This window comes from Anarrhichthys ocellatus, unplaced genomic scaffold, assembly GCF_004355925.1.
Source record: "Anarrhichthys ocellatus isolate YVR2014 unplaced genomic scaffold, GSC_Weel_1.0 scaffold1, whole genome shotgun sequence".
NCBI classification, from domain to species: domain Eukaryota; kingdom Metazoa; phylum Chordata; class Actinopteri; order Perciformes; family Anarhichadidae; genus Anarrhichthys; species Anarrhichthys ocellatus.
Genome location: NW_022280031.1, coordinates 17,250,287 through 17,264,758, shown reverse-complemented (window position 1 = coordinate 17,264,758; position 14,472 = coordinate 17,250,287). Strand labels below are relative to the sequence as shown.

Here is a 14,472-nt window from a genome sequence, read left to right as displayed (position 1 = left end):
GGGGATTATCTCTATACCAAGAATGCGTGATGAGGTAGAAATGTTTAATGATTTCTTTAAAGGAGCAATACACAATATTCAGATCAACCTTCTGTGTTTGCCATTCTCTACTCCAGTCATTCCCAAAGAATGGAGATTTTATTTGGGTCACCGAACAATTCTGCAGAATTTCTTCCATTGACTTTTATTGAACATTTATATCTGCAGTATAGCTTTTAGCCACATGTGGGCGCCTAAATATTTGAGTTTTTCTGATGATTGAAGCCCACGTATCACATCTAATATGAAAGATGAGGCAAGGGAAGTGTATTTGTATAGCACATTTCAACAACAAGGCAATTCAAAGTGCTTCACATAAAACCATTAAAAGCATCAAAACATAAGGCAAAAGTAAAGGAGATTTAAAAACAATTAACATTCATTGAAACTTTAAAAACAGTCATTGAAACACTAAAAAGCAGTGTAAGAAATAAAATACAGGAATAAAATGCAGAAATGCATGAAGATGAGCATACATTCAGTTTATTTCACTGACGAGAGGGAAAAAAAGCTTTTTATATCTGGCTAAATGTATTTATTTTCATTAACACATGCAAAAAAATGAAGTTGTGATTTATCAAACGTATATCTCCCTCATAAAGTGATGTAAACGGTAGTAAAAATGGTCAGGAACGTCAATTTACACAGACATTTATTGGATAATTAGCTGCTAGTAGACTGCTGAGCCACTGATTGGTACCATGGAAGTATATAGCTCTCAGTTCAGAGAGAGCCGGGGGATTTGATGTCTTTATGAAAGAAAGTCTGTCTTCTCTCTGCACTGGATTGCATTTTATTAAAGAGACACAAGGTGGCGCTCTAATCAAAGACGTCAGTTCTCGTTGTTCCACATCAGGGCTCCTTACTTACTGCTCCGTTCTGTCTTTATGAAGGGTTTTCAGTATTTCTACTAAACATAATTGTGACCTCATCAAACAATTATTTTTATTTACAAAAACTGCAACAATAACCTCCAGTGTTAGTTGTGATAGCAGCTTCTCCCTCACACACATCACTACATCTATAGTCCATGCCCAGCTCTTCTTAACCTGTTAACCACAAAAGACATGACAGAGAAAAGTTGTATTTGATTTTAAATTTTCCGTCCATCCAAAACCTTTTTCCATAACTCATTTCATCTTTTTCATAATCATTATTTCTATACCTTCATGCCAAACAGGTAACGGCTGCGTTCCTGTAAAATGTAAAATAATATACATCCACAAAACAACACCGGACACAACAGATCTTCCTTTAAAAGTCAATCAAATAGTCATATTATTAATTTATTATGATTATTTTAGAAACTTAATCAGTGTGGCCTGATCAAAGTCACGTTTTCTCAAATCACTCGAATTATTCAATTTTCATAATCCTCCCAGGATCTCATACCGACTGTGGGAACTCTCATTTTCCCACTTTTGATATCTTTGCAGACGTCCAGATGGTCAGGAGTTACCACAGGTTGCACCCTGTGTAGCATTATCAAAAGGACCCTGCATTGTTTATCAGGCACGAGGTTCCACGTCAGTGCACTTTGACCTCTTCTACTACAGCGGCTGTTTGAATCACGCGTTGCACCGTTCGGACTGACGCTGGATTACAGTCTGTTTTCTACCTGCTGCTGTCGTCACTCCAGAGACGCTCTGACGAAGAGCATCAGAGTCCATGAACCAGACTGAACCAGAACAGCAGAGCAAACACTCTGCATCTCCTTCTCTCAGAACTTTAAAAGTTGCAATTTTTAGATAATTCTTCCGTCTTTTGTGCTCGATTCTTTGTGTTGAGAGCGGATTTTAATATTGTTGAGTCACACTGCAGAGAGAGAAACACAGATTTGGGGGCAAAAATTCACAAAGAATGGATTACGGCCGCTGATAGCACAAGATTCCCAAAAAGATATTGCACTAATGATATTACAGCACAAACACATCATGACGTTTCGCAGCTGAGTGCGTTTTGCCCTTTTTAATTGAATATATCTATGTGGTAAAGTGTAAATGCGCTTGAGGCCAATGCTCAGTCACACAATGAGCCGATTCAGGTCTTTTTAATATGGATTGTGTTATCAGTTTGTCCGCCCGGTCCATTCAGGTCACACCTGACGTTTTTTAAACTGTAAAGATTTGTTCAAGGATTTAAATATGAAGGTGTCATCTTTCTATCATTGCTTTAAAGTCGGGTGTTGTCTTTTTGTCCTGCTGCAGTACATGCAGCAATCTGTGTTTTTCAGTTTATTACATGTCTGTGCTTCATACACCCATTTAGTGTTATCTCTCTTTACAGATACAACTGGTCAAACTCTTCCTTCCTCTGACCATAAACCAGTGTTATAAGATTATCTCTGGATATGATATAGATTGGATACTGTATATACTCACCTTATTAGTCCATACAGTTTATCTAAATCTTTAAATGTCTATCAGAAGTTGTCTTAAATTGAAATACTGTCATATTGGCTGAAAATCAATTCATTTTCAACTATGATTTTTGTTTTTTTATTAGTAGCCTAACATTGAAACTAAGTTAAGTTAAGTTTTAGACATTTTAAACAACGGGTATTTGTAGCATCTCAAATTGCACCAATTACAAACCAAACTCTGCTCTGTACTGAAACTGGAATTATCGTTCAATGAATATGTTTTTTTTTAATATGCTGTATATTATTTGGAGTTTATTGTGGTCCTTAGAATCTATATGAAGGTGTTACATGTGATGTTACAATCGTCCTTGCCAACACATTCTCACTCTAAACTCTTGATATAAGGACGGTTGATTAGTGGCACTAAACTTCAAACTATGACACTTCTCCTCTAGTGTCAGTTTTGGACGTGGCTGGAGTGGCGTGTCACTTTGTTACATTGCACAATGTCTTTTGAAAATATACTTCCAACGTAGGTCTGCTTAGTTTTTGCTTAGCAACAAAAGTTCTTAGTTATAAATGATCACGGTTGGGTATAAAATAAGCATGTTTGTTGCGTAAAGTAACAACACTTATTACATAACTGGCATTAGTAAAGTACGTCACAAAACTATGGTAAAATAAGTCAACGTTGACTTTGTAATTGGAACATGAACAGTGGTCTCCTGCGTGAAAGTCTTGTGTGTTTGTTTGATCCATTTATCGTCTCCTTCCACCCAGCGTGAACAGACGTCCATCGCTTTTTATACTGCGTGCGTTGCTCTGGCCGTCGAATAATTGGAATTAGTTAAAAAGCCCTTTGCGTCCCCATACGGACGATAAAGGGTGCATCGATGCGTTGATATCAGACGACAAGCGGTGCTGACCGAGCATCAGTGTTTGAGGAGATGGGAGTGAGAATGAGTCGCTCCTGCAGTCGTGTGTCATGGGGGCCAGATTTAACTGTTGACTTCTAGTGTTTCAATCAATATCGTGACCCTGACATTCATCGTAAAGACGTTTAATGATTGTTAACAAGTTCAACACAGATATAAGTGACCTACATACCAACTGTAATCAAATAGTTCAAGCTGATGCTGATGGGAATGACCAATGTTTGGGTCATGAAACACATCTGCTAGATGTAAGTTTAAAGATGTCACCAACCCGATAACAATTCGTCCTGAGTGGGACATGACTGTCTGAATAAAATAACCTGGCAATCCATCAAACAGGTGTGTTGAGCTCCTTCACTAAAAACCAGAAAAGTCCCCCTCATGGTGATGCAGAAGGAAGAGAATCAGCAAAGTCATCGGGATACAACTTCTGAGCACCATGAATGTTTGTCTTGCCAAATATCCCGACAGTCCATCCAATAGTACAGATATTAGATATCTTAGTCTGGACCAAAGTGGTGGACCGACTGCCATCGATAGAGTGGCTAGTGAGGCTAACAATAATGTACTTCACTAACCATCCTTGGCTTTTTATCTAAACTATAACTGAATAAAGTATATGGCTTCACCGAAGCTACAGCATTGTTTGCACTGGTTACTTTTTTGAATGTGCATGCTAGTTGGTTACCTGGCTGACTGAAGCAGAGCAGACACCAGTCAACTTTTCAACCACAGTTTGAGAGGATGTTCTGCTAATACGCTGCACAGCTCCCGTTAGACCGAACAAACCAAACCTCTTCAAAACAAGGACAGCGCCTTGATAGCCGTCCGTCATCTCTGACTGCTGATAAACAAGTTCAGGTTTCCCAAGAGGAGAGACATGTTTTGTTCACAGAAACAGGCATTAGAACGACTGACATCTTGTAGTTTTGACGGTTGATACACATGATACATCTAACAGTCTTTCTTTTCTTTTTCTACGATGCAAATGTCTGAATTTATCGATGTGTCAGATCGCTTCACCGGCTGCAAACCGACGACACAGCCAAAGCCTGGAGATTGCTCGTCTCCCTGAGGCAGTTTAACACAGAACCCTGACTTATGTTTGACACCATCATGCTGTGCAAGTTTCCAACAAATAAGCTCACGTTACGCAAAAACAGCGAGGACGTATCAGCAGGGATGTCATAAGCGTTAAGGGACATTTTGTCCTACGACCTCAGCTCTCATGAGGTCATGTTGAGTCTGACAGAATTATTTGTGTGTTTCTGAATATGTAACAAGAAAAATGCACGGCGGCGTTTTTTCACCGAATTGTAACTTTTCAGTTTGTTGCAGTGATATTCAGAAATAAAGGAACCGGTGATCAAAAAGACTGAATATGAAATATGAAGCTAGAACTTTAGAGTGCCAGTTGAGGAAAATCAAGTTTAAATTAAGTGTGTGAAAATGAGGGGTGTCACCTCTTTATCTAAAACGTATCGGCTGCACTGTTCAGACGGTAACACACACACACACACACACACACACACACATAGAAAAAAAGTTCCTCTCTGCAGAAGTCTGATTTAAAATATGTGCAGCCTACGGCTATAACTCGTCTATGGGGGGGGGGGCGTTCACAGAGTTTTCACAACATAACCGAGAACAGCTTGTTCAAAACACTTTTAAACCACCATGTGAACGTTGTTGTGACCCTGAACTTAACTTTGTCCTTTTCAAATGGTATTTTGTGTGTTTTGGGGAGCTCTGACAGACAGCATAGGAGATCATTGGAAAATAGGAAAATGATGTACTAATTTTCCTGGACAACACAGACATTTTCACTTGTCTTTTTCTCTCAACTACACTAGATTTATATGGAAATCAAGCTTTTTAATACCCAAATTCTGTGAAGAAAACCTACTTCATGTTATCATTCAATCCAAACCATTCATCCTTTTATTACCTGTTTACTATATAGGAAATTCAACTTTTTCTAATTATTCTTATTCTTATTATAATATATTTCAATTGTGAAAAACAATTGTGAAAACAAATATATGAGCATGAAATTGAAATGTAATATTGCACGATGTTGAAAAAGGTAATATTGCACATGATGTGGTTATTATTGATGTAAGAGTTCGATTAAAAGAATTTGAGTTTGTCGGCCGGGTTAAAGATCTGTGCTTTACGACTGCTGACTGTTGCACAACCGAGCGAACAGTGTTCATAAAACACCTGAGCGGAAGACTTTATGTAACTTTTAAATGTCGTTATCATGCAGGCTGCTCTCCTGTCTGTTCCCCTTGTTGTGCAGCTTTGAATCAGACCGCCCAGTAAAAAGTATGAGAAGCTGCTGCATCAGTGCGTGAGCTCGAGTCCGGGCACAATATAATAATATAAATAAAAAGTCCCCAGAAAGTTGCCATATAAGCACTAATATTGTTTTCAGGGATAACAGGATTAAGTAGATTAAACCTAAGGAGAGTAATTACTACTAATACTACTTGTACAACTGCTACTATCAGGACACTATAAAGGATTAAAACTTCTACTACTAACAGTACAAAACAGTAAAAAGATTGCTACAATTCTCCATCTGCTGCTGCTGCATCTACTTTTTACTGCTGCTATTAAAAGTTTTTTTTTTCAATAATGTCATGCATACAACTACATACAAAACATCATAAATTATATAAACCACACACATAAGTCTGCAAATATTCTGAAGAACGTGATTCAATTTCTACTTGGTTATATTTTGCAGGTTGAGCAGAAGCCTCTTTACGTACTATCTTGACGCAGAAGGTTTGCGAGTTGTTTACTTTGTGATCTTTAAGCATCATGGTGAAAATATATCATGATGGTTTGGCTTAAAGTAAGTATGCTTGTTTCGTAACTTAAGCTACAGATGTAACATCCATGTGACTCAGTGACGCAGCGTCACATGACATAACGTCGTCAGTAAAAATAACTTTTGCTATGAACATCTAACGATGCCGAGACATCGGCGCGCTGCTCATTGACACCGAGCCTGATTAGGAACTTGAGATGTGAGACTTGAGTTGGAGTTGAGAGACGACGTTCTAATTGTAAAACAATATAAAGATAAATAATCGTCAGACGATAGCCAGTGGGTTCCGAGATTACATTTCAGTCAATGCGTTCTCCCCTTTGTTAATCTCCACACGGACTGTTTACCTGCATTTAACCAAAGCTCAAATGTAATTGGTTAATACTACCAGAATGCTCCGGATACCAAAATCTTTGTTCAGTCAGTTCATTGATAGGTTGCCATGTTGTTATTATTATTATTATTATATATATTTTCAACGACATCCACTTAAACACAGAGAATGGCAGAATTTCAGTCTTAGTATTACTGGATCTCAGTGCTGCATTCGACACAGTCGACCATGACATACTACTAGAAAGACTATACATCTGGGTGGGACTTTCTGGCACAGCACTTAACTGGTTTGAATCCTACTTGAAGGACCGAGAATACTTTGTGTCTGTAGCCAATTACACATCAGAGCTGACTAAAATGACATGTGGTGTTCCCCAAGGTTCAATACTGGGGCCTCTTCTGTTCAACATCTACATGCTTCCACTAGCTCAGATTGTGGAAAAGAACAAAGTGTGTTATCATAATTATGCAGACGACACACAAATCTACATAACTATGTCACCAGGGGACTATAATCCCCGAGGGAATCGGAATAAATATGTCATTCATCAGTTTGGTTTCTTTTCAAAGATTTTGAGACAAAATATTTTGGAACTGAAACAAATCAAAATACCAGAATAGTTTTTTTGGGTGGAGGTTTTGTTGAGTCATTTCCTGGGGAAAATGTCCACTCTTTAACCATCGTAGTGTGTGCTCAAAAGAAAATGAGACTCGCTTTCCACTCCTCATGGAAATACAGTCGGACAGTTCAAACAATCTGTTTCATAGCCAGAGGAAGAATAGCGGTTCTCAACTGTGCGACCAAAGATTTTTGGCTCCTGTATGAACGAGATGCATCATGACTCAGGGCCATAATTTCATTTAGTATCCAAATATATTACTAATTTTCATAATTTTATTACAATTTTACTTCAGACTAAAATATGAGCTTACTTTTAAGTCAGTTTTAATACAACTAAAATATTTTCCCAAGATATAATACAGCATATCAGCATCTTTAAAGAGAATTGTGTCATAATCTGACAGTTTCACAGTCCGATTATTAGAACAAGTACTACTACAAACACTGCTGCTAACACTGCTATACTTTTAAAACTAATTACATTTTATAATCTATTAATAACTCTAACTTAACTCCAAATCAACAGCAACTCTCAGTCTTTTACCTTTAAAGGCTAAATTTGTCTTTGTTCATTGAGTCATTTTAACTGCTACACACACACACACACCCACACACACATTCATTACCCCGGCTGACCTTTGACCACACAGGTCGAGCCCCCGCCCGTCAGCCAATAGAAATGAAGCAAGTCAACACGCTGCCCACGTCACACTCTGGCCTGACGAAATCGAACCCTGAACTTACATCACTTTGTAATGTAGGTTAGAGTTCAGCAGCAGCTGCTTCAAAGAGGACAGGAGGTTTCCACACCGAGACACATGGAAATAATGAATATGACACAATAGTTTGTCAGATTGAGATGCGGTGTCAATAAATTCAGCTGATTCAGCGGAAAAAAACATGCTTTTTTCAAGCACTTTTCTTTTACTTCTGAGAATATAATGATGATAATAATAACTTTATTTATGTAGCATCTCTAAAGACAGAGTTTACAAAGTTATTTGACAGACAAAGCAACAACACAGGGGAAAACTTTAAGACTTTATCCAGGTTGCATAGGAATTTGAAACTTAAGAAAAAGGAAGCATGTTTTGAGAGTAAACAAACAACAAACTATACAAACATCCAGACATGATCAACCCCCCGGCGTTTCCCTTTCAGAGAGAGAGAGAGAGAGAGAGAGAGAAATAGCGTCATGGAATGCCAAGACAAAGCCCTCTGGATCTGAGTCCAGCTATCAGTGCCGAGCCAGGGCCAGAGGGAACCGGTTTATGTGAAGACGACTTTATGTCCCAACTGCTGATTAATGATTGGCTGGCAGACTGTAACACAGTGTTTTTTCTTTTCAGATCTGGTGGGAACAACAGGCTCATGCATACGGCACAGAGGACGAGCCTCCCTCCTCCTCCCGCCTCCTCTTGTGGGACATCCCAGAGTATAAAAAGAACAAACTCTCTCCACAGCAGATACAATCGACCAAGAAGGAGAACCAATCCTCTCCTGAAAACAACCGTCAGAGACAACCTCAGCTGATGAGGCCAAGCTAAAGGCTCCCTGCTCCAAACAAACTACTGAAGGTAACCTGAAGCTCTTTCTTTTCAGTGTAACGTGAGGAGGGGATGTGCTGAGTGACGGGGGATCTGCACAGGGATGCTGTTGCAGTCTGAGCTGGAGGTTGCAGCACTTCTTTGAAATTTGATGTAGTGTTTTATATGCAGAAAGATGATGTTAACTAAAGGACAATTTTAAAATTCAGGTGCTGAACTTTCTTCTACTTGTTCTCTTTTTTACCCCTCCATCCCTCATCTCTTTTCTTTTCCTCGTCACCCTCTTGCTAACTCTTCTCCTCACCCTTATTATGTTCTCGTGTCCACTCTCCTCACTCTCTCTTGTTTCACATTTTTACCTATCTTCCTCTCTCCTTTCTTTCCTACCCTCACCCAAGCTCGTCCACTCCTAGACTTCCTCTTGTCTTTCCTTCCTCTGCCTATACCAGCTCACTCTCTCCAGACTCCTCCGCCATGCCTCCTCAGCTTCCGTCCCAGAACCAGAAAGGTCCCAGGATCCTGCAGGGCGACCCCGGCACCCTCAGCCCGGCCGTCAAGGAGTTTGTGGACGCCAACGTGAGCCTCTGCGAGCCCGAATACCTCCACATCTGTGACGGCTCCGACGAGGAGAACACGGCCATCCTGACCGAGCTGGAGGAGCAGGGGATGATCAAGAAGCTCAACAAATATGAGAACTGGTAGGTCGGCTGGCATTTGATTTTAATATTTTAGGTGTTGTCTTCAGTGGAAACCCAACTGGCACGCTGCCATGTCAGTGCATAAGAAAGACGTCAGCAGCTGTTGAAATGAACAACATCAGTGTTAAAGGTCAACATTCTGATAAACCAGTAAATCCACCAGTAAATTCAGTCACATCATTACCAGCAAACGTCAAACAAACACGCACATTATTGCTTCAGATGTAAGATTGACATTTTGATTTACGTTCATCCTGCAGTAAAACATGTCAAACGTGTCCCTCTGCTTTGCAAAATAAAAGTAACTCTAAAATATAATCAAATGTCCCTTCCCTCACCTCCTCTTCCTGTTTAACTTCTCACCTACCTTCCTTCTCCTGCAGCTGGTTGGCCCGGACCGACCCGAGGGACGTGGCTCGTGTGGAGAGTAAGACCGTGATCGTGACCCCGGACCAGAGGGACACGGTGCCCACGCCGCTGGAGGGCGGAGTCAGCCAGCTGGGCCGCTGGATGTCCCCGGAAGAGTTCGACAAAGCGATGACTCAGCGGTTCCCCGGCTGCATGAAAGGTACCACGGAGAACAATGTTGGACTCAATTTAGCCCCCAATTTCATCTCCTTTAGCTCAAGTGGCTTATAATAACACTACTACACATTACTACAAATACCTGGCAAGTTTTAATAAAATAATCACACAGCAACAAAACAAAAAGAAGCAATTATTCATTGATAAAGTCTTCCGGCAAGCAATGTAGTTCTTCAGCGACATTTAGCACAAGCAACGCTCATTGTAGAGCACGCTTAAAGATCGGGGTGATTATTACCATTTATCTGGATATCGCTATTAATTGTGCTCTTGTTGAAGTAGTGTTCGAACATGTTAGCGCTCTACTTTGCTGGTGAAGGTGTGTTTGACTCTGGTCAGCGGCGTTTAAATCTCTAGTATAACTTAAGAAAAAGAAAGTTCTCATCATGTCATGCAGTTATAACCACATATGTATCTACCATCGGCAACTATAATGCTCACTTTTCCCTCGATTGAGACCTTAAACTCATGTTTACAATGTTTACTGAGGTAATAAATCAAGAGAGAAGTAGAGTCAGTTTCTCATAGACTTCTATACAATCAGACTTCTTTTAGAAACCGGAGGAGTCGCCCCCTTTTGGACATTAGACACATTGCAGGTTAAAGGCACTTCAGCATTGGCTTCACTTTTCAGACCTGCAGTTTGCCCACTGGTAATACCATCCTTATGTTAATACATTAAACTTTGATGATCTCTCTGTCTCCTCAGGTCGCACCATGTATGTGATTCCCTACAGCATGGGTCCAGTAGGTTCCCCGCTCTCTAAAATTGGAGTGGAGCTGACGGACTCTCCCTACGTGGTGGCCAGTATGAGGGTGATGACCCGTATGGGGAAGGCCGTGCTGTCCGCTCTGGGGACGGGCGAGTTCGTCCGCTGCCTGCACTCCGTCGGCTGCCCGCTGCCGCTTAAAAGTACGTGAACAACATCAACTGTAACTGATATTGCTGCATACGAATGAAAAGGACTAGTACTTCTCTTGCACTTCTAGTACTACAACTACTACAACACTATTACTGCTGATACCTCATTAAGTCGTTTCGTGCCCTTAATGATACTGCTGCCACTGATACTACTTTTAATATATTTGCTAATGGTAAAAACATAGCAGTACTACTGCCACCCGTTGTACTACTTGTACTGATTACGATGCTGTCATTACTGCTGCCACTACCTTTACTAATGCTACAATATCTGCTATTGCTACTATTACTACGACCAATGCTATTGTTGCTACTTTAGATATTACAAGCTATACAACTACTACTACTGATTACTAGTTATAATTATGTAAAACCTTCCTCCGTCCTCCAAACTTTCCACTGATTTAGATAAACTGATTTGTCTTCCAGAGCCCTTGGTGAACAACTGGCCCTGTAACCCCGAGCAGACGTTAGTCGCCCACATCCCAGATCGCAGGCAGATCGTCTCATTCGGTAGCGGCTACGGAGGAAACTCCCTGCTGGGGAAGAAGTGCTTCGCTTTGCGCATTGCCTCGCGTATCGCCAAGGAGGAGGGCTGGCTGGCAGAGCATATGCTGGTAAGGAAGGAAAAATATCATGCATTTAACATATATAACATATGGTAACCTATCATAGGGACTTCCCACAAGAATCTGACCAAACCGGATGTCTCTCCTGCTCAGATCTTGGGCGTCACCAACCCTGCCGGGGAGAAGAAGTACATGGCGGCTGCCTTCCCCAGCGCCTGCGGGAAGACAAACCTGGCCATGCTCTGCCCCACACTGCCCGGCTGGAAGGTCGAGTGTGTGGGAGACGACATCGCCTGGATGAAGTTTGACGACCAAGGTGAGGGACTCAAGACTTTTGGGATCAGGGACATTAAAATGTCTATGAGATTATAGTAATAACAAAAACTCTTCCAATATTCATCATGCATATTTTTTTTCTTGCCAGGCAACCTTCGTGCAATCAACCCTGAGAATGGCTTTTTCGGAGTCGCGCCTGGCACCTCTGCCAAAACTAACCCCAACGCCATGGAGACCATTGTCAAGAACACCATCTTCACCAATGTTGCAGAGACCAGCGACGGCGGTGTGTACTGGGAGGGCATGGACCAGGCACTGCCCGAGGGAGTCACCATCACTTCCTGGAAGAACAAGCCCTGGAGCAAAGAGGGTGGTAAGAGCTTGTATGTTGGTTCAAACATCTAATGAAAGCGATGATAGAGATTATGAGATGTTCTCAAGTTAGTGCTGATTATATACACATGTGCCACTCTGTAGAAGTGTCGTCCTTGTCCAGCAAAAGTCCAAGACTTAATCAATTCATCATTTTGAGGAAGTAGGTTTTCAGTCTGCGTTTTTCAAATCGTTTAATTTTCCAAAAACAAAACTCAACACTCAAATTGTCAACCCCGTTGAGAACGGTTTTCTGTCTTTGTCAATGGACACAGGAATGGAGTACTTTCAACTTTATTAAAGTTAAAAACCAAATCTTGTGAAATAAAGTTTCCTGTCTCTCTCTCTCTCTCTCTCTCTCTCTCTCTCTCTCTCTCTCTCTCTCTCTCTCTCCAGGCGAACCCTGCGCTCACCCTAACTCTCGTTTCTGCACTCCGGCTGAGCAGTGTCCCATCATCGACCCACTGTGGGAATCCCCAGAGGGAGTCCCCATTGAGGCCATCATCTTTGGAGGGCGCAGGCCGGAAGGTGAGCAGGAACTTGAGAGGAGAGGATAGAGATACAGTGGGATCAAATAAGTAAAAGTAGAGAAGGGAAGAAGATGCAATGACATGTGGGAAAATGACGGGATGATACGAATCAAACTTATGACTCTGCTTCCTTCAGGCGTCCCTTTGGTGTACGAGGCTTTCAGCTGGCAGCACGGAGTGTTCATTGGAGCAGCAATGAGGTCAGAGGCCACCGCTGCTGCTGAACACAAAGGTCAGTGTCTAATCTTTCCAGTGACGTTTTTAATCTGACCCACCATTCAATGGATTTTAAAGAGAGAAGAGAGAAAGGACAGCTTGCTCAGACATTGATTATCCTTCAAACAACACTAAGAGAGATACTTACCCACTCTCCCCTCTTTGTGCCCTTTCTTTTCTGCAGGCAAGATGATCATGCACGACCCCTTCGCCATGCGCCCCTTCTTCGGCTACAACTTCGGCCAGTACCTCTCTCACTGGCTGAGCATGGCCGACTGCCCCGGCGCCAAGCTCCCCAAGATCTTTCACGTCAACTGGTTCCGCAAGAGCCCGACCGCCGGATTCCTCTGGCCCGGCTTCGGCGACAACATCCGCGTGCTGGACTGGATGTTCCGGCGGGTGACGGGCGAGGCCGTCGCCGTGCCCTCTGCCGTGGGCTACCTGCCCTGTCACGACTCCCTGAACCTCCAGGGCCTGCAGGAGGACGTGGACCTCAACGAGCTGTTCTCCCTGGATCAGGAGTTCTGGCAGAGGGAGGTGGAGGATGTGAGGAAGTACTTCACCACGCAGGTGAACGACGATCTGCCCAAAGAGGTGGCCCAGGAGCTGGAGTTCCTGCAGCAGAGAGTGAAGAAGATGTAAAGGGGGCTGGAAAAAAAAAAACATGTTGGCAAATCTGAATTAGCTTGTTGGTGATTCCAGTACAGCTTGTCTGTGATTCAAAAATGTATTTTCAGCTAGATCGAAATATTTATACTTCTAGAACAGAATGTGAGTAATTCTAAAATATTCATATTCATTGTCATGCAGATAACAACTTCATGAAAGAGGAACAATTCTCCTCTGATCATTTTTTTAAACTTGTTTTTAGAAATCCCCCTGTTTTTGTCAGATTATTAATCTGAAAACCCTTCTGTTAAAATTGGGCTGGGGATGTTCAGATGAATTATGAACATGTAGAAAGTGTAGATTTAACAAACATTCCTCGCTGTGCTCATCGTAAAAAATGAACATGAGCCACATATCAAGTCAAGACTGCTGCTCCATTCACATGCTGTCGTATCAGTGTTATGTTTTTAACTGTTGCTCCAATGTATTGTCCTACTGAACGTCTGAATTCTACGAATTTATTATGAGCGCACATCACACTGTCACTGCCGTACGGACTTGTATGACACAGAAAGACTAAATGAGTCCAGGTTAGGTCCAGTGTTGTCTGAGCCCCCTGAACACGGGGGAAATGTTTCTGTTCCTGTCTTTACTGTATGTCTTAATTTATTTTTATACGCTGTCCGTATCTCTTGGTTCTGTTTTGATGGGAGAGAACAATAAATGTATTTTCATGGATCTGGTCTTGTTGTTTTATTGGTGTGGGACCAGGCGGCAACCTCTGGTTCTAAATAGGGAAGCCAAAGCTGAAGTGCCTTAAACCTGCATTCTCTCTACTGACCAGCAGGGGGCGACTCCCTCTGGTTGTATAGAAGTCTATGAGAAAATGACTCTACTTCTCTCTTGATTTATTACCTCAGTAAACATTGTAAACATGAGTTTATGGTCTCAATCTCTAGTTTCAAGTCTTCTTCAATACAGCATGATGTTCATTTAGTAACTTAAGGTCCATTTA

The 14,472-nt window shown here is 41.6% G+C and overlaps 1 protein-coding gene across 1 annotated transcript; it reads left to right on the top strand.

Moving 5' to 3' along the window:
• The first annotated feature begins 8,547 nt into the window (after positions 1 to 8,547).
• On the top strand, positions 8,548 to 14,195 carry pck1 (phosphoenolpyruvate carboxykinase 1 (soluble)). The gene is made up of 10 exons (XM_031846679.1): positions 8,548 to 8,710; positions 9,079 to 9,378; positions 9,762 to 9,946; positions 10,673 to 10,876; positions 11,315 to 11,502; positions 11,608 to 11,770; positions 11,879 to 12,103; positions 12,499 to 12,630; positions 12,769 to 12,864; positions 13,033 to 14,195. Exons 2-10 carry the CDS (start codon positions 9,155 to 9,157, stop codon positions 13,488 to 13,490), a joined length of 1,875 nt encoding a protein of 624 aa, XP_031702539.1. The 5' UTR covers positions 8,548 to 8,710; positions 9,079 to 9,154; the 3' UTR covers positions 13,491 to 14,195.
• Positions 14,196 to 14,472: the final 277 nt, after the last annotated feature.